Source organism: Trichoplax adhaerens, genomic scaffold (assembly GCF_000150275.1).
Source record: "Trichoplax adhaerens TRIADscaffold_22 genomic scaffold, whole genome shotgun sequence".
NCBI lineage: Eukaryota > Metazoa > Placozoa > Uniplacotomia > Trichoplacea > Trichoplacidae > Trichoplax > Trichoplax adhaerens.
In genome coordinates, this window is record NW_002060963.1 from 712290 (window position 1) to 735914 (window position 23625).

General features: G+C 35.3%; 2 protein-coding genes across 2 annotated transcripts; both read left to right on the forward strand.

The window, feature by feature from the left end:
- Positions 1–6775: 6775 nt before the first annotated feature.
- On the forward strand, positions 6776–15519 carry TRIADDRAFT_51027 (uncharacterized protein; the record flags this gene model as incomplete). Its single annotated transcript, XM_002117183.1, has 9 exons — positions 6776–6854; positions 11902–12132; positions 12367–12540; positions 12683–12687; positions 13326–13706; positions 13926–14289; positions 14535–14734; positions 14892–15147; positions 15311–15519. 9 exons carry the CDS (start codon positions 6776–6778, stop codon positions 15517–15519), a joined length of 1899 nt encoding a protein of 632 aa, XP_002117219.1.
- A 4917-nt stretch (positions 15520–20436) lies between these two features.
- TRIADDRAFT_32223 (uncharacterized protein) lies at positions 20437–23057 on the forward strand (the record flags this gene model as incomplete). The annotated part of the gene is made up of 9 exons (XM_002117184.1): positions 20437–20682; positions 21100–21154; positions 21284–21478; positions 21622–21725; positions 21853–21972; positions 22086–22254; positions 22413–22493; positions 22670–22792; positions 22897–23057. The coding sequence occupies 9 exons, from the start codon at positions 20437–20439 to the stop codon at positions 23055–23057; spliced, it is 1254 nt and encodes a 417-aa protein (XP_002117220.1).
- Positions 23058–23625: the final 568 nt, after the last annotated feature.

The following is a 23625-nucleotide window of genomic DNA, read 5'->3' on the forward strand; positions in this document are numbered from 1 at the left end:
AGTTTTATTCAATCTATCACTACCTGACAGTAGACAGATAGTGTGTAGTTGCTTATAATAGTTTAACTTTTCCTCGTTACAAATTTCGTCTGACATTAGACGGATAGTGTGTAGTTGCCCTATAATAGTTTAACTTTTCCTCGTTACAAATTTCGTTTTGTAATGATGGGATATAGTTTTGTTCAATCTATCACTACCTACAAAATCGTGCAAACTCTGCAGCATCTTCTTTCTGAATATTACCCATGTACTAAAGCAATTTAGGATGAGCATTAATTGTCTGTTACTGCAGGCCAGTTCAAACAATTTAGCACTCTAGAAGGTAATAACATACAAGAACTACTTCACAGCACAACGTTCCACGGTGTGACTTTGCAATTCTTCAATATTGCATTGCATTGCATTTCATTCCCTTTCTAGTGCTTATAGGGCATACGATAATTTACTCAATATTGACTGCACATTTTCCCTCCTTATTATGCATCATTATTTGCTGTTCTACCTTTCACCTTGGTGCTTTCCTTTAGCTACATCGTTGAGAAAGTAACGAGCAATTGTTGTTGTAGACCCATAGATATAAGAGTATTCCCACTTTATGAAGTACGAGTGGGATGAAGCCGTAGGTGATTACTTTGAAGGTTGTAACATTAAATGCGATGAATAAATATAGTATTTTCAAGATATTGAACCAGTCCTATTACTTTTTGAATGGGCCTCGTGTTGATCGCCTTATTTTGCAGTCACATAGTAGAATAAGAAGAAAGTTATAATAGCGATGTAAAGTTAAGCCGTGTGGAAGGAATGGTAGGTTTGAAATCAGTCATGTAAAATAGTTTGAGAAAATGCTGGGATAGACCGTTCGATCGGGAAATGCTAGCATAGCACAGTAAACTGACAGCAAGGCTAGCATCGGCCGTCGAGCCATATAAACCTAGCTTTGGCCAGTCAGTATATATGGCAATCCTAGGTTTGGCCTGTTATAGTCTTTTCCCATAACATCGATAATATCATCCAGCAACAGTAAATTATTCTGCTCACTGTTAACTATCGTTACAATATCGATACTTAGGAAGGATGGATGATTGCGCATAATACTTTCTTCATAGTATTGATGGCAAGAATTGTAACACGTTGATTAAGTTGCTGACTTAGGTTAACCTTGCAAATAATACTCGGTAAGTTTTGTTGTTCTATCGATATTATCATGATAATAAGATGACAAACGGCTTCATTAATGGAGAATGTTGACGGTAATTTAGTATTATTATTTATTCCAATATAATCGATACATTCAAGAAGATGTGCGGTTACTTTATAATATTATTTATATTATTTAAGGCAGTACCTTGAGTACTATTGGGGTCAATCGCTTAATGAGATGTAAATTAGTAATTCGATAGTATCACTGAAAATATCCTAACGCATTATTATTCTTATTATAACAGCATTGCATAATGCTGCAGCTTTGATACTGATCTTATAAGTAAAACTGAATTACGGCATGCCTGTGACTGATAGCAATAAAAAAGTTTCAATAGTTGTTCAAAGTGATCGAGATGGAATCGATCTGCCTTCTAGTCTTACTTCAGTGGCCTATAGACGAATGTAGCCTAGCCTAAAATTGGATGTCTTAAATGGCGATAAAAGTTTATATGTAAAAGTGTGATACAATGTTCAAACATGTCCGGTAGAATGAAATGTACATTCATTCATAAAATACAGTAGTTCAAGTTGATAATGCCACTTTCTGAGCATGAGGTAATATTTTCTTTGAAGATAGTCCAATAGGTTATCATATGCATCGAGCCTGTATACCGTATATTACCCCAAGAAACGATCACATTATTTCACGATCCTATGCTACAATATCTGTATTCATTTCTTTTCCGGATTATTTTGATGCATTTCTCAATCATATTTTGCAAAAATAAGTGCAAATCTATGTTCGAACACTACCTGTCCAATCCTTTTCCTTGATTGTGACTGTTCTATGCCTCTCATAATACCAGTTGAAACGAACATTACAACATGAAGATTAGTATGTCATTTTCGCATCTTAAACTAGAAGCCAATGTACATAAAGTCTATCCAACACAGACAAAAACAACGGTTCAATACTGTTTAATTAAAATAAGACAAAAAGGTAGGCGTCAGAGGTCAAATTGTACAATATTGGCGAAGGAGAAGGAGAAGAAAGATCCAATGTAGTATTTATATTTCCTAGTTGACACACAGCGAAATGGATCTTAGTACAGCGTCAGTTTCAAAGAGGTGTAAAAGGGATATAACGTTCCAAAGACGATGATGACTCTTTCAATCGTGTTCTTTGAACGCTATACTCTAGAATGGATTTGGCTCTCGCTTTTTTGATTGATTTTAGTTAGAACATACAGTTCATGATAGCGTGATCAATTCAATTTGGCATAGATGTAAGTAGAATTATCTTTATTGACTATGTTAATGATTCATTGATAACTAAGTCAATAAATAGATACTGTAAGTGAATTACCCGGTCAACATCATTCATGTAAAACAATGTATTGCATCAACTACATTCATTAATTGACGTTGTACAAATAAATGTTGACATCGTCTCTTAAATTGTATCCACGGAAAATAAACGCGGTGACATAATAAAAATAATCACATAATAACTTGGGCTGCTGTTAGCATGAAGGCGGTACCGATGGCATTGGAGATTTCTTGTTCGGCTTTTCTATGGTAAATATTTTGTACAAATATTCTCATCACGCCGGGTTGATATCATGCAATGGATTATTGATTTTTCCTGGTATAGAATGGAGTAGTTGCAATGCTTAAAAAGATTGATGACAGTTAGAATTGAATGTTTTATGTGGACTAGATTATCATTGAGAGTAAATTAAATTGATCCATCGCAGAGCTCCTTAGCGTGCTACAGATTGCATATGATTAGGGTGAGTATTTGGACTTTACATACAGTATTCTCGCTTACCACTCTATCTTTAAGGATAAACAGTAGAATAAAGATGTGAAAAGATTTTAAACAGCGAGACTATAATTTAATTAGTATAGTATAAAAGGGTGCATAGCTTATTGATGACTATGCGTATAAACTGACGACTTGTAAATCGTATACAGGGCAGAGCAATTGGTGTCCTTATTCCGCCATAATAAAAGGTGGCGGCGTACCGATCCTTCAAGCGATTCGTCACCAAAGACTATATACAGGAGGGAGGATTAAATCTATTTAACTGTCAGGAAATGATTGATAAGTATAAAATGATTTACTGTAGGGATATTCTTTGTCATCGGGTTTAAGCAGTAACTTGGTCATCGAATGGTGATGGGCATCCACAATGATCGATAATATTCATTTGAATTTTGGATTGCAAAGTGTAAAATTCCCCCTAACCGACATGGCTTCAATCTTGATAAGTTAAAACAAGGCATCAGTAAATTGTAAATATCGAGTTGTTGTTCTTGATGCTTTTTTAATGTTTTGAATAGCGAGCCAATCCATGATCAACGTAATACTAGCCTAATGACAAATTGGAGTGATTAATACATGCTACGTATTCAAGACTGTTGGATGAATTGGACAAATTGGATGATCAATCATTGTGCCGGTTTATCGAATTCTCCTGTAGTTTATTGATCAAGTAGAAAAAAAGATTGAAAGCCAGCTGCGTTGTGCCTTTGACCAGTGCTTCCTGGAGCGTAGCAAAATTGATATTGACCAATTTCATCGCCATTTTTTAGTCTCTCTCAGCTGTTTGGAAAAGTCAATGGAGAATCGTAAGAATGGAGGAGTGTAGTGTAACTTAGTATTGTGATTGTAGACTGTTAGCCATGTTTAGTATAATGTTGGGTAGATATTTATCCTAAGAGATATTTGGTAGCCATAACTATAGACTGTATTGCTATAGACTCTATGCTAGAGTACAGATGACTAAATACAGTAAGGCGTTGAGTTACTAATAAGGTTATCGGTAAACATAGAACTGTAAATCATATATTAGGATATGGTTAATGCATTGTACTGTACTTTGGCTGGTGTGAATAATGTCTACATAAATACTGTAGTCGTATCCATATCGGATTAATGATGGTCCGCAGTAGAATTGTGTTACTAAGAACAATTTACTATGTGTAAAATAAGGTAAAAGGTTGCCATGCGGATTGTAGCTGCGAATGCTACGAAAAGTATAAAAGCATGCAACTTTAGATTATTCTATTAGTTGGTTGTAGAAATCTTCAGTAGTAGTATTCGGCTAGAGTAGAGCTGTGTGTAGTTAATCTGAAGATTCAATAAAGCCCTTATTTTTCTAAAATTTGGAATTTGGTGATTGGTATCTATCACAAGGAGGCTACGAATGAAAAGTCCATCCTTTAACAAGTTAATTTTCCTAAATGGACTCGAAATATGCGTTAGCAAATTAAAGATAGCACTCTCTCTGCCTAATGTCATTGCAATTATAGCAGAATCACTATCAACCGTAGAATAAAAGTGCTAGTAATACTCCCTATCAATACTGTTTTGATATCCATTCTTGACAGTAAAAAATACCATTTGGAAGAGAAGGATTGAGTTATGTGCGCTGATCAAAGCAATTCTCGACCATTAGACAAGCAGGATAGCGTTATCTGGAAGGGCAAATGTAATTCTCGACCATTCGACAAGCAGGATTGAGTTATCTGCGCTGGCAAATGCAATTGCCAACGCATGGAACCAGAAGGTTAAAGTGATCCAACAGCAAGGGGGAAGGGTAAGCTGCATGCCACCATGTTGAATGGCCAGGCGTGTGTCCAGAATACTACAGTATGTAAACAAATGGTCAAGTGTAGAGCATAGCATACAGTCAAGTGAGCACTTGTAGCTGGACTAGAATGCTGACTTGAGTATGAATCAGCAGAGGGGCCATGGCCTAGGGCGATTGACACGCCTACCCCGGCTCGCCACTCTGACCCATGACATGGGCAAGCCATCCCCTGGTCGACCGTCTAAGTAGGGTGTCTGGTATGGGTGATAGTAATGTATAGCTTAGTAAGAGAAGATGGACAGTCGGTGGAATAGTATGACATTGGTCTTAACCTCTTCACCCATATATATAGTTTTCTCTTTCACCCCTGTCACTCGATCCGATGGTACCGTAGGGTAGAAGACGCAACACCCTTTGCCTCCATCTTGCAGTCCAATTGATTTTGGCCTTTCTAATTCTTAATTTGGCTTTTTCTCTTTCACGTTATTCACCTTGTATTCCCACTTGATCCAAGCCATTACACTGGATTTATCTTCAGTGCTATTACACCTTGGTTGATCGCATTGTTGGTCCTATTTATTGGTAAGTGATTGCTTGGATAGAATCGATGGACAACATTTCCCATGCAATGCTTTGCAAACTGTTAAAAAACGAGCTATGCCATTTTTCATTTTTTCCATTTCATCGACGATGACTATGCACAAATCGATGGAAAATTTACCTCCTTTCCCTTTTGTCTAATCAGTTCCAATCGATCAGAGTAACGTAGAGCATGCAGCGATGATGTTGAACAATCGATCAGTCTTGATTTGTTGTTTGTGATAAGGTAATTACGGCAATTAGCGTTCATGTCATGACAAGCACAATTTTTTTCATTTCTTCCATTTCTTGTCCATTCCTGCTGTTTGACTTTCAATTCATACAGTAGAAATCAATCGGATACCTACCGAGAAGGACTGATATGATAGGATATAGCCGATAGGATGGATCATGCGTTATCACATCCTAGACGATATTAGTTTTTCCACTAAATGTGTCGACACTCGCTGAATCGACGCTCACATCATCATTTTGATTTATTCACCGATTACGTTCACTTTCTTTCTCACTCTGTTTGCCTATCCATTCTAGCATTTGAATACACCTGCCAATGGATTGGTTAACTAGCGCTACACAAGATGACAGATACCAGTTGTAATGCTTAAATGCATCATTGCCATCAATGTTGTCTACAAGAAGGCAGAAAAAAACACCATTTGTTGATCAGGAGCGCATTTCATTTCATTCTATCTTAAAGTAATGCATGCATTAATCCCATCCACCATCATCATCACCGACTTTGCTATTTTAACTCTACTACTTCAATGCTGATGATGATTTACAGAGTATTGTGGTGATTACAGTTGAAAAGGCTTAGTTTACTGTAGGCTGTTGGAGTAGAATCCAAAATAAATTGTCCAGCATTGTATTGAGGAAGGATTGTTTAATCAATTGAAAGGACATCCAATTACCCTTTTGTACAAAACAAATCTTTTCCTTAACAAATCGGCATGGCGTAGCAAATAGATAGAAAGAATACAGTAAAACCAACATGAGATCAATCCAAGGGATTACTTGAACCAAGTGATTACTACCAGAAATGGACTATTGGAATGATGAACCGGAAGCGATTTTCAACACACAACCAGTCTGACCGGCACAAATGCTCAATCAGTCTACTTTTCTCTGTAGCCGCATTTATTGCCATGATAGACATGTTGATGACTATCGTCTGCAATTCTTGCCTGTCGACATCCAAAGGATAAATTATCATCGGTTATTTTTTCTCAATGTCTCCTTTTTTATCCACCGTGATGATTGCTGTTTCTATCTTATTGCACTTGATGTTGTCCTATCAGTCACCAGCTAGTTTGAACTGTGCTAAATGACATTAATTAAATTGTATTTTTTTTTTTCATGACCATTTTATTGATTTATTTCTTTCTTTCTTTCTTTCTAGAAAATCCAATATCGGTGTAGTGTCGATAGCAATCATGCCGCTAGCAACGCGTGGACTGATCGCTCCACAGAATATGTTTTTAGAAGATCTCATTGCTAGATCGAAAAATCTAGGTAAGCCTTCATCGGTAGACATGTTTTTCTTCAACATGGCAGACATCCATCACTATTTTCTGTTGACATAGTGGTCGAGAAGAAAGGAATACACAACTGCAGTACTTGCATTATTATGATGATGAGAACATCAACACTGCAGTACTTCCATTCATTATTATTCTCATCATCATGATGAGAACATCAATTTGATTGCTGTCCTTGATGGAGGCTTGCAGTGGATGAACAATTTCTATTTACAACATGCCTAAAAAAAAAAATGGGTTGTACTTGTAGCGTCTAGGACATTCACTACCTTGACTTTAGATTGAACATTAGTTTTGATCAAAATACAGCCATTGTCGTTTCTTCTTTGTTCAATCTTCCACTTGCAGATGGAATAAATGGATGAAGAAGAATGGCTGTTGAAATCAATCACAACAAGGAGAAGCTATTGCTTTCTTTTGCTTAGTCCCTACTTGATCTCGTCGCTTAATCCAATCCATCGCCGTATGGTAATATTGCAACCCAAGCTTTTGCAATCGATCCTATTGATAATAAGGATTCTACACAAGAGCTACTTTTAAAATGAAATAATCCAATCATCATCAACTTGATTCTGTTGTTGACGATAGCATTCTTTCAAATATCCCAAAGACATGATCATTTCTTTCACAATCAACTCTTAATTGTGGTTACCCACATTTTATGTTTCTTTCTGTATACCATGTTGATCGACAATCGATTGGACTTGCATTCTCAGCTGAATAGAGTACAATTCCCTGTCTATTCCATAGACCATCTTCTCCACCAACAACAAACTGATGGCAACAATTCTTCTTTCCCTTTATATCATTGCCAAGAGAAATTTTGCCCACTTTAGTCAGAATCTTGCCAAATCTTTCTAGCCGCTGACATCGACTCTACGAGTACTGCGGTCAACTTGTTCCTTCTTTCAAACACCAACATTGCTTACCGCCGCCATCACTGGATGGCGGCGGTAAGGTTACATGTTGGACTGAAAATTGGTATATGTAGGAAAGATGGACAATTTATCATTAGTAGGATAGGTTAATGGATTATTTAGGCAGAGGATTCCCATATTTTTGGTTTTTCCCCCTCTCCCCCGTTCAGTTTATTTAATTTTTTTTTTTAATTCATTTTCATGTAGACATCGTCTATCAACAATAGACAATCGTTGGAAATAATATTCTCTCTAGCTCGACTAAAAAAATAATGAATGCTATCCACCCTATGAGCCAATTCTAGCTTTTGAAATTTATTTACTCTTGTGATAGTACTGATGTATCCTTTCATGTTTACATATTTCCATTAACCAACTGTTCAATTACATTATCAACGCTTGTAGAAAGCAGCAGATTTGTATCATGACTGAGAAAGAAAAGACACTTTCTCCTTGAAACAACGCTAAATTGGATCTAAAAATACATTGATTCGACCGCAGTTCGGACAACAATTTATTCTTTCATCCCCCATCTTAATACGATTATCCATTCTATTTGCATACTTTTATTAACCTTAATAGCGCAATGAATAACATGATTAGCTATATTGAATTCAATCTTTTGTACTTTTTCTCTACCTTGCTACAGTATTTCATCATCTATCCATGGCGTCCTGTCCATTTTCAACAATAATGATGAATTGATCAGAGAGATTTTATACTACTTTACCCAATAGTAAAATGGTCAACAAAATGATCACACCAGTTCAACCATGCTATACTTTTCTCCCCTTTCTAGTTTGACATTAATCAGCCCTATCACACAATCTCATAGAATGGAAATAGCTAGTACTAATTGGAGAATTGGATAGACCCTAATTTCCTGCAAACGATAGGACTCTCTATTTTTTCCTTCTACTAACAAGAATACAATCAACATGAAATACTGTAATAGAAATTGAATTTAAAACTATCAACTAATTGATCCAATGTAATTAAGGCAGCTATGGCAATATGTTGTTTATATTGGTCATGCCTTTACAAAGATGATGGAGAATCATCAACCTGGTATGACGGAATACAGTCCAAGCTAATTCCTAATGAATAATTACAATGTGTTGGTTTAATTTAAAGCCGATATATTGTACTATCCAAGCCATTGATAAATAACAACATACGGTCCTCAAGCTGATTCCTTCGATCCTTCTTTCATTGGGCGTATGTTTCATTGTTAGCTTGGTCTTCCAAAAATTTCCCTTCCTTGTAATCCAAAATGCAGTACATTACTTGCATAGGTCAATAATAAACGGATTGGATCCTGCTTTAGCAGATATGATGACTTTAATCTACTGGAATAAATGCCATTTGCGTTCATGGCGACTTATTAAAAGTGTCTAATCTTGTCTAATTCGATCCATTGAACAATCCATTCTACAATTGATCAATAGTTTGCAGTGTATCAATTTATTTTAAAATCAACAATTACAATCCATGACTGAGTATAGTAAAATGGAGAAGAAAGCTGGAAAGTGGATCAATAAAATAAATCCTGTCTAGTCGACAAACATATACTCTACTAACAGTTTGTACATTGAATCTTGTAAAACCTACTGTACCCTGTCTAACCTGAAAAAGAGACTGTATAGGCTAGCTCAAAGTTTTCGTCCACATTTCCGTAATATCCCTAGAAAGGAATTTTCAAATACGATCATCTCGGCATGACAACAACTCCATCATGGCGGTGATAATTATTAATGATCGATGGTGGGACACAAGGGGAGACGTATGAAAAGTAAATCAGCCATGCACGCTAAACAATTTCTGTTCCGCCAGACCCAATACTGTCATAGAGAGTTTCTATTCCTTGTCATGGGTATTTTTACTAAAATCATAATCATATCAACAGCTATCCATACTACAAAATCATGAAAATCTCACGGTTATCAACAACAATTATTCCTCCATTGCCAATTGGTGATCGTAGTTGACGATTTCATTTATCGTCAACGCTTCCTTATATATATATATCAGTATTCTTGATTTCAATAATGGATGATCTAGAATGATAAAACGATCGCTACGGTGATGAGAATTTAAAAGTATACCAACAGTGCAACTTAATGTGCTGCCTTTTATACGGTATACTACAGTGGCAGACCATTGAATTGTTTACATTGACTTCTCTCATAAACGCCATGATACTTTAAGGATAAAATGATATGATAGTGTAGAAGTGGGAAAGACTTTGAATCTATTTACTACATCGATTAGAGAAATTGTTCTGTAGGTCGTGAGACTGGGTACAATTGAACCAATGTCTGATGCCAAATCCAATCTCCACAATAATGATAGAACGCAGTATAGAACTAGGAAAGACTTTGAATTTATTACTACATCGATTAGAGAAATTGTTCTGTAGGTCGTGAGACTGGGTACAATTAAACCAATGTCTGATGCCAAATCCAATCTTCAAAATAATGATAAAACGCTCTATAAAGCTGCAAAAGACTTTGAATCTATTTGCTAACATTCGACTAGAGAAATTGTTCTGTAGCTCGTGTGACCCAGCACAATTAAACCAATAAATAAAATTGAATTGGATAGATTTTCTTGTTGTCCATACCTTTTCCTATTCTACTAATTTACCTGTATATATATAATATGTAGAATACAGGTGCATTATTCATTGAACTCATTGCAATAAGAAAAAAAAATAGCGACAGGATACATTAGGGAAATACCTTGAAAGGATTATTGATATTATTGTACTATCCCTTCTGTATTTGTAGACAATTTTTACAATAGTTTAATAGCGCTTGTTTGTACCAATCATTTGGCAATATCCATGAATAAGGACAGTAGGACTATGTCGGACACATTGACAATTATATTCAACTGTTATATGGACGCATTTAACATATGCTTATACATGTATCTCCCCCGAAATGTATCTTGTCGCATATAGAAGCGTAGTGTGAGAGACTTGATGTTTATTCTGTGGCTTTTCTTCCATTACAGCTTTGAATAAGTTTGTTGGATAACGATGGGGTACAGTAGAATCATGAAAGATCTGAAATACTAATATTATGCATACAATAATCTATTTGTAAATAGAACATTATTGTGCCTTTTACTGAGATCCTAGCTTGACTCTTCAGGATACAGTACTTAGCTCAGAAAAACGGGCTATCCAAGTCGATATCAAATAGAGGCGAACAATTCTACAGTAATTGGAGTCAAGTTAGACGCATTGGATAAACTCGCCCTTAAATGCAGCTCTATTTTATGGGTTTCTGTAGACACAATCAATCTAGTTTATTCCATGTTAAAATGATGCAGATAAGATATCAGTTTAGATATGCAAGCTTTTCTCTGGAGTAAGCATTTCAAAATGGGAAAAGAAGTACCTATATAGTTACAGTCCATTTCTTCTATATAAATTGGGAATGAAATAAAATAACCATGTTGGTGTATCTTGATGATTAATTAATCAACTTGACATTATGATATTATGGATTAATTGTTAATCATAATATCTTATCGATCTTGTATTGACAGTTGATTTCTTCTACATAAATTAGGAATGAAATAAAATAAATAAACCATGTTGGTGTATCTTGATGATTAATTAATTAATCAACTTGACATTATGATATTATGGATTAATTATTAATCATAATATCTTATCGGTCTTGTATTGAAATAACTCAGAATATATCTGCTATTTAGAATTAATTCAATTGGAATGAAATGACTATTGAATTCGTCTTGAATTATCAATTACATTCTGTAGACTTTAAAATCCAATAACTTATAAATACTTTAACTTATGTATAAGTAAATCATTATTCATTAGTACCCTAACAGATTTTATTAGCTAGTCAACAAAGTTATTCCTTTATTAGCCAATCTCAATAATAAATTATTTCCTTTCGTTCTAAACATTGTACCTTACTTCTGCAGGCGATGGCCTATAATAAAAATATCTCCTGAGATACTAATAGCATCAATATCAGTTATACAAGCTATACTCGAACTCTTATTACAAGAAAATCTGATCAATATTTAATCACAGCATCTCCACCCTTTATTTCCAAATTATAGAGAATTGCTTCGTTTTGGCTAATGCTAAGCAAGAAGATAACCCTATTGTCTACTGTAGCGATGGCTATTGCTGTCTAACTGGCTATCAACGCCATGAAGTCTTACATAAGGCCGCCGACTACGAGCATTTGTATGGAGAAGAAACTGATCGTAAAAGTGTATCAAAATTGAAATCTGCTTTTGCATTAAAGCAAAAAATACAACATGAATTAACTCTTTATAAGAAAGATGGTTAGTTAGTTGTATTAAATGTTATTGCTATGCTGCATAATACAGCATTTGCTGTCAATATTCTTTATGATGTGAATTTTTACAAAGTTTTACAGCCATAAAACTGTTATAATACACAGTAGTGATTTTCTGTAGGTTATTACTGAAAATTTTCACCATTATCATAAGACATTAACCGCTTGTTAGCGTACTGTTACTAATTGCTATTGCTAATGAAGGCTAATTTTATTATAGGAACACCATTCATTGCCGCTATACAGATTGCACCTGTGAAGAATGAGGATCAAGAAGTGATTATGTTCCTAATCACTTTACGCGATATTAGTGCTTTAAGGGAAAATCAAAATAGAAAGTCAAGACGCTTTTCACTTCTATCCACAACTAATAACTATCACCATTCTCATAGTAGTAATAATATCAGTAATGGCATTGATCGCAACTCAGGTAGAACTTACCATAATGTTAAAACAATAACCAGTACATTAAACTAGATAATTTTTTGTTTTTAATCGATATAATATAATTTTACGTTTTTTTGATTAATATAAAGTGTGTGTGTGTGTGTCAATAGACATCCGTTCAGCATAGATTTTATTACAATGCGAAACGACAGTATCAAAATTTTTGATCATTTTGTAAAATTGATACTTTCCTTAATTGTCTCTGTACCAATTTTCAGATGCAGAAGCTGATGGAAATGCAATATTCTTTCGTCAACCCTTTTCAAGAAGAAGAAATTTTGAGTTAACGCCAACCAGCCATGCTATTCGAAGACACGAAATTGCTCATGTGAGTTCATTGTGATGAATAGAATTAAGGTTCTACCATCTTTTGTCATTAGCATGGTAGATTTTATCAAAAGCTTGCTTATACATAAACTGATGACTAAGGAAAATCACTAAAGAACTGTGGTGGTCTTTGCTAATTTAATTGGCTATGATGTAGGCTGAAGTGAAAAAAAACGATATTAAATAGTTCAAGTAATTGACTACTTTTGTAATACGCCTATGTCATTGTTTGCTTGACAACACCAGAGTATATACTACCTGAAACTAACCATGTTGCTGAATTTGATGTACATGTCTAGTAATTTAAAGCAATTGATACATTACAACACAGTTTGAAATGTTACATAGTTATAGCCCTATGTAAACGCTTTTGGTAACAACTATTTTAACTTGGTTCCATGTTAGTTGACAAATATGGATACCGAATTGCCGGATTATAAAGAAGAAACTCCTCGATCACCGACAGGAATTATTCTTCATTACAGCACCACCAAAGTTATATGGGATTGGGTTATACTATTTTTTACCTTCTATACGGCAATATTTGTACCCTTTGAATTGGCATTCAATCGTGACTACAGAAAAGAAATTGGATTCCTGATCATGGATTGTATCGTGGACGTTATCTTTCTGTCTGATGTTGTTATCAATTTTCGTACAACTTATGTTGACGGCACGGGTCATATTGTTTCTCATCCGCCTTTAATAGTGAGAAATTATATTACCGGCTGGTTTGTGATCGATTTATTAGCAGCTTTGCCATATGAAATATTTACACTTGGTGATGTAAGTACTTTAATTGGGTTTTATTCTTTTAAATGTAAGAAATAAATCTGTATTCGATTAATTAGCCCTGCTATTTTATGCGTGTACTGTAGCTAGGAGATTATAATGCGAGTAGTTACTTAGTGTGTGACAGCCCTATGTTGCCTTTTAATGATGATAATCTAATCTAAATATTGCCATATTATCTAGAGCGCATACCGAGTTGGTAATATCTTCAAGGTCTTGCGTTTACTTCGATTAAGTAGATTCATTAGGAAGTTCAATGAATATGTTGAATACGGAGCGACTATGATCGTTTTATTGATGTTTACCTATGTGCTTGTTGCACACTGGCTAGCATGCATATGGTATAGGATTGGTTTCGACGAATGTACTACCTTTGGCTGGTTACATTCATTAGCGGAGCAGAGTGGCATAACTGCCAAAGTAAATTACACCAGCTGTCAACAAATCAGCGTTGCATCAGCATATTCAACCTCGTTATATTTTACAATGAGCAGTTTAACTACGGTTGGATTTGGTAATGTTTCAGCAAATACTATTGGCGAAAAAATATTCTCTATTATTATTATGATTATAGGATGTAAGTCAATAGCTCCAAAAGTCTTACAATTATTTAACAATAAGTGTAAATTCACTTAGTACTTTGATATACCCATATAGTTACTGCTGTTTTACATAGGTAATTCTTGATATGAGATAAAACGGGCTTTTAACCATTGCAATAACTTGATCAGTAGTCCTCACTCGGATACATACAAGCATTATAATACTATCATTATTTATCGGCCTACTTTAGCTTAATAAAACTTTCTTACTTATTTTTAGCGCTCATGTCTGCATTCATATTTGGTAATGTTACTGCAATCCTGCAAGAACTTTATTCAAGCACTCAACGCTATCACGCTATCCTAAAGGATATGAAGCGATTTAATCAAGTATATAGTCTTCCTAAAGATTTAAGAAGGCGAGTTGAAGACTATTTTATCTCATCCTGGGCTGCTACAAAGGGTATTGATACGAAAGAGGTAAAACAAGTTTAAATAAAGATTTTTACTGCTATAGGGCTAAAGGAGCTTAATATGCTAAAATAGATTTTGATCATGATTGAAACGCTATAAAAGCTATTAAGAATCCCCAAAATCATGTTAAATGATAATTTTATTATAAAATGTTCTTTGTTAGATTCTTAAATATTGGCCGAAAGAAATTCAGGCGGAAATTAAAATGCACATGAACAGAAAAATCCTACGAGATGCTACATGTTTTTCCAATGCTAGTGAAGGGTGCCTAAGACAGATGGCTGAACGTTTCGAGATGCAGCATACCGGCCCTGGAGATATTTTGATTCATTCAGGTCAAAGTTTAAATCATCTTTATTTTATTGCCTGCGGCTCTTTCGAAGTTTACTCAGCAGATGTTGGAGTAACTTGCATATTAAGTAAGTAATAAGGCAAATAGATACATAGTGGCGTGTTTATTGTAAAATATTACAGTAGAAAGTAGTCGTATTGATATCTGTTAAGGAAGGTGCTTAGTATGTTACATTTATTGTTGGTCTATGTCATGATATATTTTAATTTGACATTCGTATCAATACTCAGCCAAGGGGGATGTCTTTGGAGATGACTTTATTAAGAATAAAGGGCTTGGAAGATCGCATTCCATGGTTCGCGCATTAACGTACTGTGATCTGCACACTATATCACGTATCCATTTACTAGAAGTTGCTGGCCTATATCCAGAATGGGCGCCTGTATTTTCAGAGAATCTTAACCTTACCTGCAGCCTAAGAGATTCAGGCGTAAGATAAACATTCGAAATTATTCAATGATTTTACACTTAAAACTTGTTATTCTTGTGTACCAAAGCTAATAAATTTTATTTTTTCGCCTACGTATGCAATGTATAGAGTTACGAAAATCCAGACATAAGACTGTCAATATCAAACGAAAATTTTCATCCTAATCAGATGGTTAACATTCAAGAATTGTATAGAAGAAACGATTTGGAAGTTAACCAAACATCTCAAAGCAGCCGTAGAGGGAGTGCTCTGCTTCATCCCTCATTTTCAACCTCAGAAGTATTTAATGGTAGGCACGCAGGATTGCTACAACGCCGTCGGAGTTCACAGCCTGTTTTAAGTACCTTCGATGAGACAAGTATTGGGTCTGGTAGACGAGTAATTGAAGATGATACTGAACGCCGGCGTACTTTAGGAAGTGACTCATGTGTCAACATTCCAACTCATTCTAACAATGTAGATAGTGATGACATTTTTAAGCAAGATTCAGGTGTTTTATCCGAGTCAGTAGGTCAATTGATGGAAATGTATAGTGATATGCAGCAAGATGTGTCAAAACTGTGTAGTAAAATGGCCAAGTTTGAGCATTCCTTGAAAGCTTTAAATCATGAAGTTAAAGGCCGTCCAAAGCTTTATAGGTCGAGGGTAGTAACAGAATCACGAAATCAAAATTCAATCCGAGAAAGCAATTTATCTTCCGAGACTAGTCTATAAGAGATATTAATGGATAAGCTATGTCCGAATTTTTAGAAGAGAAAATAAATTAAGCTGCTTGCATAAGTAGTCATTATTACATATTATTACTGTACAGACATTAGTTCAAATTCAAATTCTATGCCGAATTAGTTATGCTGTGTTTGGATACAGATTTTTAAATAATTTTATGAGTTGTCAATTTCTAAGTCGATATCCAAACTATTTCTACTATCGATTACAAACTGTACTATATTGTCATGCCATTTTTTCCACAGAGAAAGCACCTATTCCCGTATAAATGATACAATGACTGCATTCTCTAGCCTGCTTCATATAGTCATTATGACTTATTGAACTAGATGTATAAAAAATGAGATTGCTTGCTATGGATTGCTCTAAAATTTTCAACTAGTTATAATATTTTGTATTTCTAGCGTTTATTAGATTTGTTTTAATAGATTCATAAAGCGTCAATTTACTTATTGATACGAGATTAATTAGCTCCAGAATAAGTTACATACACGAATTGATTATGGCACACCTTATTGGTCGTATAGCGTTTTATTGGTTAGGTACACTATCGATATCGCTTTACCCACTACTTGGTAGATATGTGTGATGATGTATTTCTAAATAAGATAATCTCGGTACTGTACATGAGTCAATATTTGAGTTACTCCACTACCAAGAATAAGTGATTTAATTGTTCACATCTACTTATTTTGAATTAGCTTTTTATAACTTATTCAATATACTTGTAAATCTGTAATTTTGTAAATTTATTTCAATAAATATTTTATCCTGGAATATCGGTGATTGGCTATTATACGATGAATTGGATGGTATAATTACCGCATCGTTCATTGAAGAAAGAGGTTGATATTAAATATCATTTTTAGATCGATTCCTGCAGTCCTTTTTCACTTTTAGTTTTGCATTGTTGAATCGATATACGAGTATCCTATTGGCATAAGAGCATTGGACGTAAGTATTGACGTATAGCAATACCATGACCATGGAAAATAATTCCTTTCTAAATGAGTGAATTTGCAATGAAGTTGAAGTTAAAAAATTGAATGAAAGCCGTTATTAGACAGTCAATTCTTCAATTGCTTTTTTGCCCAACTTTGGCGTGTAAAATTTCTTCCTAGTGCATGCAGTCCAGTCCAATGGCTGATGCATTGATACGCATAGTTAGGGAGACCTTTCGCTTTCATTTGATAGCTGTGGACAATTGTAACGCCTAAACGTCAATATGCTAGTCCACTTAGGTCTAGCGCCGCCATATTACTTGTATCGATCGTCAGCAACGTTATAACAACTAGATGATATGGCCTATGGCGCGTTCTCCTTGCTACCTAGAGTGTAGGCTAGCTACAATAGTAAAGTCGACGTTCTAAGTTAGAACGTCGACTTTTACTATTGTACAGCTATTGAGTTATTGGATACAAGCTTACTTTCTAACTTATAACGTCGACTTTTACTGCTGTGTAGCTATTGAGTTGTTGAATACAAACTTACTTTCTAACTTATAACGTCGACTTTTACTGTTGTGCAGCTATTGAGTTGTTGAATACAAACTTACTTTCTAACTTATAACGTCGACCTTTACTGTTGTGCAGCTATTAAGTTGTTGGATACAAACTTACTTTCTAACTTATAACGTCGACTTTTACTGTTGTACAGCTACTGAGCTCTTGGATACTTATATTATTCTAACTTACGTTCTAACTTATAACGTCGACCTTTACTGTTGTGCAGCTATTAAGTTGTTGGATACAAACTTACTTTCTAACTTATAACGTCGACTTTTACTGTTGTACAGCTACTGAGTTCTTGGATACTCATATTATTCTAACTTACGTTCTAACTTATAACGTCGACCTTTACTGTTGTGCAGCTATTAAGTTGTTGGATACAAACTAACTTTCTAACTTATAACGTCGACTTTTACTGTTGTACAGCTATTAAGTTGTTGGATACAAACGCACTTTCTAACTTATAACGTCGACTTTTACTGTTGTACAGCTACTGAGTTGTTGGATACTCAATTACTCATATGTCATGAAGATTACCATTTAAACCCAATCATCATCATCAAGCGATGAGTTATTGACTGAGCTGAATAATTTGAATTTTCTTGGCGATCATCTCTACAGAACAGGTTGGTCAAGTGATTTACAACCCGTCGACGGCCATCGTATGGTATTGCCCGGTAGACCGATATGACGACGAGACTTGTAGAATGCTTGCAGCGACCTTACTGTGCAATTGTACATGTCACAGCGAGTGATAGTTTATATTGGAAAGTTGAAAGAAATCAAATAGTTCAATGCTGCAATAAAAAGTATAAAAAATATGCAAAGCCAATTGCTCAAGGTTGTGCTGATCTATCTCAATTGAAAGTCCATTTCTTCACAATTTAAAGACATCATTGACGATATAATCAGGCAAGACTAGAGGTAAACCTCTTTTCAGCCATTTTCCAACACTTGCCACGCCCCTGACCCCAATAGTGCTTACAGTATAGAGATCACTGGGGAGATGATGTCAATGCGATGGACGTCCAATACGGTTACGGTACAGCTGTACCGTATCGATGTCTTGCTACCGTACAGTACAGTACCGTACAGTACGTGCTACACCGATAAGTGCGGTACGTACTGTACAGTACTGACTTGTGGATTGACCCGAACATACGCACGTACTGCAGTGCCAACAATAAAGATGTCATTGTACAGTACTGTACGTCACGGTAGACTCAAGTCACCTGACGAGCTACACCGATAAGTGCGGTACGTATTGACTTGTGGATTGACTCCAACATACGCACGTACTGTACTGCAGTGCCAACAATAAAGATGTCATTGTACTGTACAGTACTGTACTGTACGTCACGGTAGACTCAGGTCACCTGACGAGCTACAGTACACCGATAAGTGCGGTACGTATTGACTTGTGGATTGGCTCCAACATACGCACGTACTGCAGTGCCAACAATAAAGATGTCATTGTACAGTATTGTACGTCACGGTAGACTCAAGTCACCTGACGAGCTGACGTCGACTTGCCTGGGTGACAACATCGTCTCCACTTCATCTTGCCCCCCAAATCTTCAATATCAGTCGAGCTTAGAAATCTGCAGGAAAAAGGGAAAAAGGAGAAGAAGTAAGTCGATATTAGCATTAAAAGTAATTCTTTCTATGTCTTGTTCAATCATGGTCATTGTGAATGGTATGCTGTGCAATTAGGATTGATTTGTAATGGATAGTACAAACTTTACGCTCCAATGAACAGAATCAACTTGGATCAAAGAGAGCATTTATTTCTCTGACAATGTTCCTTTCACAACGATTTCATACACGCATCAATGTATCCAATTTGGACACGCTGTCTACGCATTCATCCATAGTGGGTGATATAGGGTTACTTTACATGATAACCATGTTGGTATAAAAGTGGAAAATGGACAGCAATTGTACAGTAAAGAAATTAAAACTTTTTCAAATACATCCAAGAAGTCAAGTTGAGGCAACCACAAGCGCTATGTTGCGCGTGTAGACCAATAATTAAGCTACCATTCAATAGCGGTTCAACAAGAAGTATGAACCCGATATCATGGCGAAAGAGCTAGTATTTAGTATGGGGAGGGGGGGGGGGGGAGAGATAGACTATCCAGGAATGAAATACAACTAAATCAACTTGACAATAATGTGGATCATTTCATTGCCACTATACTTTGTAATACAACTTTACTGCATTTTCTGACGTACAGTATACGAATACTTGCAAGGGGTAGTCTGCTCTGATTCCAAAACAACTCAGGCAATAACAGGCTATGGACCATATATCGACATATGACATCGTTTGTAACTCGGGGACAGGCTATCCAGTAATGAAATACAACTAAATCAACTTGACAATAATATGGATCATTTCATCCCCCCACTATACTTTGTAATACAACTTTACTGTATTTTCTGACGTATACGAATACTTGCAAGTGGTAGTCTGTTGTGATTCAAAACAACCCAGGCAATAACAGTCAATGCACAAGTTTCCAAATTAGAAGAATCACGAGTATCACCATGGATTGATTTATCTATTTGTGCACTCAGTCACAAAACCCCAATTGCATAGGAATTATTAAGTGATGCTGTTGTGATAGAATTGATTTTTTTTTACAGATACAGATCCAAATCCAATTATTTTCATGCGAAAACAAGAGATATGGCTTCCCAGAAACAAGGTCATGCTTATGAATTCGGTGGGCCCGTCGGTGCCGCTTTCTTAGTAGTTATCTTACCATTAATAGTGTTAGGAATCACTTGGCTATCAATGACAACAGATTGGAAAATTACCTTACCTCAAGAGCCACTACCATCAATAAGTGATTTATGGGATTTAGACGCTCTAAAATTGGTGTGTGTCTGGAACCTGCTTCAGGCACTTTTCTACCTCTCTCCCTTGGGCAAGGTAAGAAATACTAATCATTTCACTTCAGGAATTTTCTAGACATATCATTGGAGAATGTGTTAATACGAGTATACGTGCATTACAGTTAGTGCTCAGGTAATAACCAATGGAATAGCTGCAGTAAGAAGTTACTTGATTGATCATAAAATATTCCACTATCGGACAAGAATGTAGCATCGACCAGTACACAACTTTGACAACTGTAGCAGAAATGATGTGTTAGCCAATATCATTATAATCGATTTCTAGAATACGCATCTTTACTATAAAGTAAGTTACCGTAGACAGTCGTCCATGTCCTACCGCACTACTAACCACTTCGATTAATCATGACTTTTATGGAATGGCCCAACACTTGTAGCGTCGAATCTATTACTTATTGTTAATAGCAGCTAACTGTATTATAAACGTTTATAGACTGCGTTGGGCTTTCCACTCAAGGATGGTAGCCGATTAGCTTACTATATGAACGGTAAATAAACACTGACGAAAGATACGTAATGTGATGCGTTGATCTAATACTACAGCAATACTATTTAGGTAAATGTAAATTAAATTGACACAGTAAAATAAATGTGTATCCTCGTTTTATGATACCTAGGATTGCCTGCCTTCCTATTAAGCTGTGTTGGGCTTGCTGTGTGTTATCATAAGAACCTGCTTCCTTTAACATTCGCCTATGATCGATTTATACAATTAGCTTTCGCATCGTGGTTCTTTTCCCTAGTGTTAAGCATATACCTATTCACTACAGCCATAGCGAAAGGTACAGGCTATTCTCAACCCGGAAATTCAGGTAATTATTAATCCAGTTAGCTGTATATCAACAGAGAAAGATCTCTATAAATGCAAAATACAGTAATACTACTACGTCAATGCAGACATCACAACAAAGTGGACAATATGTACTATTGATGAATTACAACTTGATTACTGTAGGCAATGTCATATATGACTTTTTTATGGGTCGTGAGTTAAACCCTCGCATTGGCAACCTTGATCTTAAAGTATTCTACGAAATGCGTCCAGGTTTAATCGGTTGGGTATGTATTACTAATACAGTATGTAGGGATTAATTATTATAATGCTATACCACTTGATTGTTAGGGATGCCATGAATATCAAGGTTAGAAGTATTAATGATCTTTTCCGCGATTATCATACAAATAGATCATGATTAATTTTTGCATGGCCGCAAAACAATACGAAAAGCATGGTAGTGTGACAACATCGATGCTCTTGGTTTGCTTCTTTGAATTTTGGTATATATTGGATGCCTTATGGTTTGAGGTACTAATCGCCAATTATGACGTTAATTTCTAGCGGTTACATGACCATTTACTTGGTAGAGAATATGAAAAATAATACATTTTAGTAACGAATTTCAATAACCTGCTTATTAGGAAGCTATACTGTCTATAATGGACATTACTCATGAAGGATTTGGCTTCATGTTGGCTTTTGGCGATATTGTGTGGGTTCCATTTTTATATTCTTTACAAGCAAGATATCTTGTCGATCATCCGGTCGATCTACCATTATGGGCTATCGCAGGAATTCTTATTTTACAAAGTACGTATATTATAATTTTCTAATACAGTAACGAGAATTGAAAGCATTTTGTTTGATAACACGATCACATGTATAAGCATTTGAATGAATATTTTTGAAAGGTTAGCAATATACATATATTTATAAAACTGATTTAGTATTCTGTTTTTCCATTGTAGCTGCTGGTTACATTATCTTTCGTAGATCTAACAGTACGAAGAATGAATTTAGACGCGATCCTAATAGCCCAGCATCGAAACGTAAGCATTGTACCCTAGTTGCTACCTATTACTTTGGAAAGCTTTCTATTAGTAATCGGTTACTTATGTCATTGCCTCGTATGCTTATCCCAAAATGGAGCTTTGGCAATTCACATTTGCTACTTACTTCGTATAATATGAACAAGCTTTTAATTGATTCTTTTACTATATCACAGGCCTTGAAACCTTGACTACCGATAATGGTAAGAAATTAATTATTTCTGGTTGGTGGGGAATGTGTCGTCATCCTAATTATCTTGGAGATCTAATGATGGCATTAGCATGGTGTCTTCCGTGCGGTAGGTCGACTACCATTCATTATTTTAGCTACAATTATGTCATGCCACAGTTATAAACCTAATGTAATCAAGGAATTTATGTAACAATCATTCTATTTGGATAGGTTTTGGTAGTATTCTACCCTATTATTATATTATCTATTTCACTATCCTTCTTATACATCGTGAAAGACGTGATTCTGAAAATTGCCAGCATAAGCATGGTAAAGGCTGGGATAAATACTGTAAAATAGTAAAATATCGCATCTTTCCAGGTATCTATTAACCTTACAGATAGTCAAAATCATAATATTTCTTACATGAAATACGACTCAAATAAAAAGATTGATGCATAATTTCTACTAAGTTGAAGTTAAATATAGCTATTTGTTTGCCTAAGCTTCTAAACAGCCCTTGGATGTGCACTTTTAAGGCGTATATAGCTAAGTATTAAATTCTTAGTATAATTCTTATTATCAATCGAATCTGCTCTACAATCTACAAAAGCATTTTTGTATTTGCACTGTTATAATAATAGTGTATTAGTCCTATATTTACATTTACAGTACAGCACAGTATACTTAACAGTACCATATGAAAATAATGGTCTAATTTAATGCATTACCGACACTATCAATTAATTAATTAAACCTGACACTACGCGTATTAGCACTAGCTTGTAGAAAGGCTTATTATTAGTATATAAACTTGTGCATTTGTGCACAGTATCACAGTGTCAATCTTCTTATATATTTTTTTCAAGTCGGTCTGTTTGTCTGCTATACTCACCCATTTCAACGTGTTAAGCATCAAGCTCCTGTGCTACGCTAGTCGCTACAATTAGGTTGTATTTG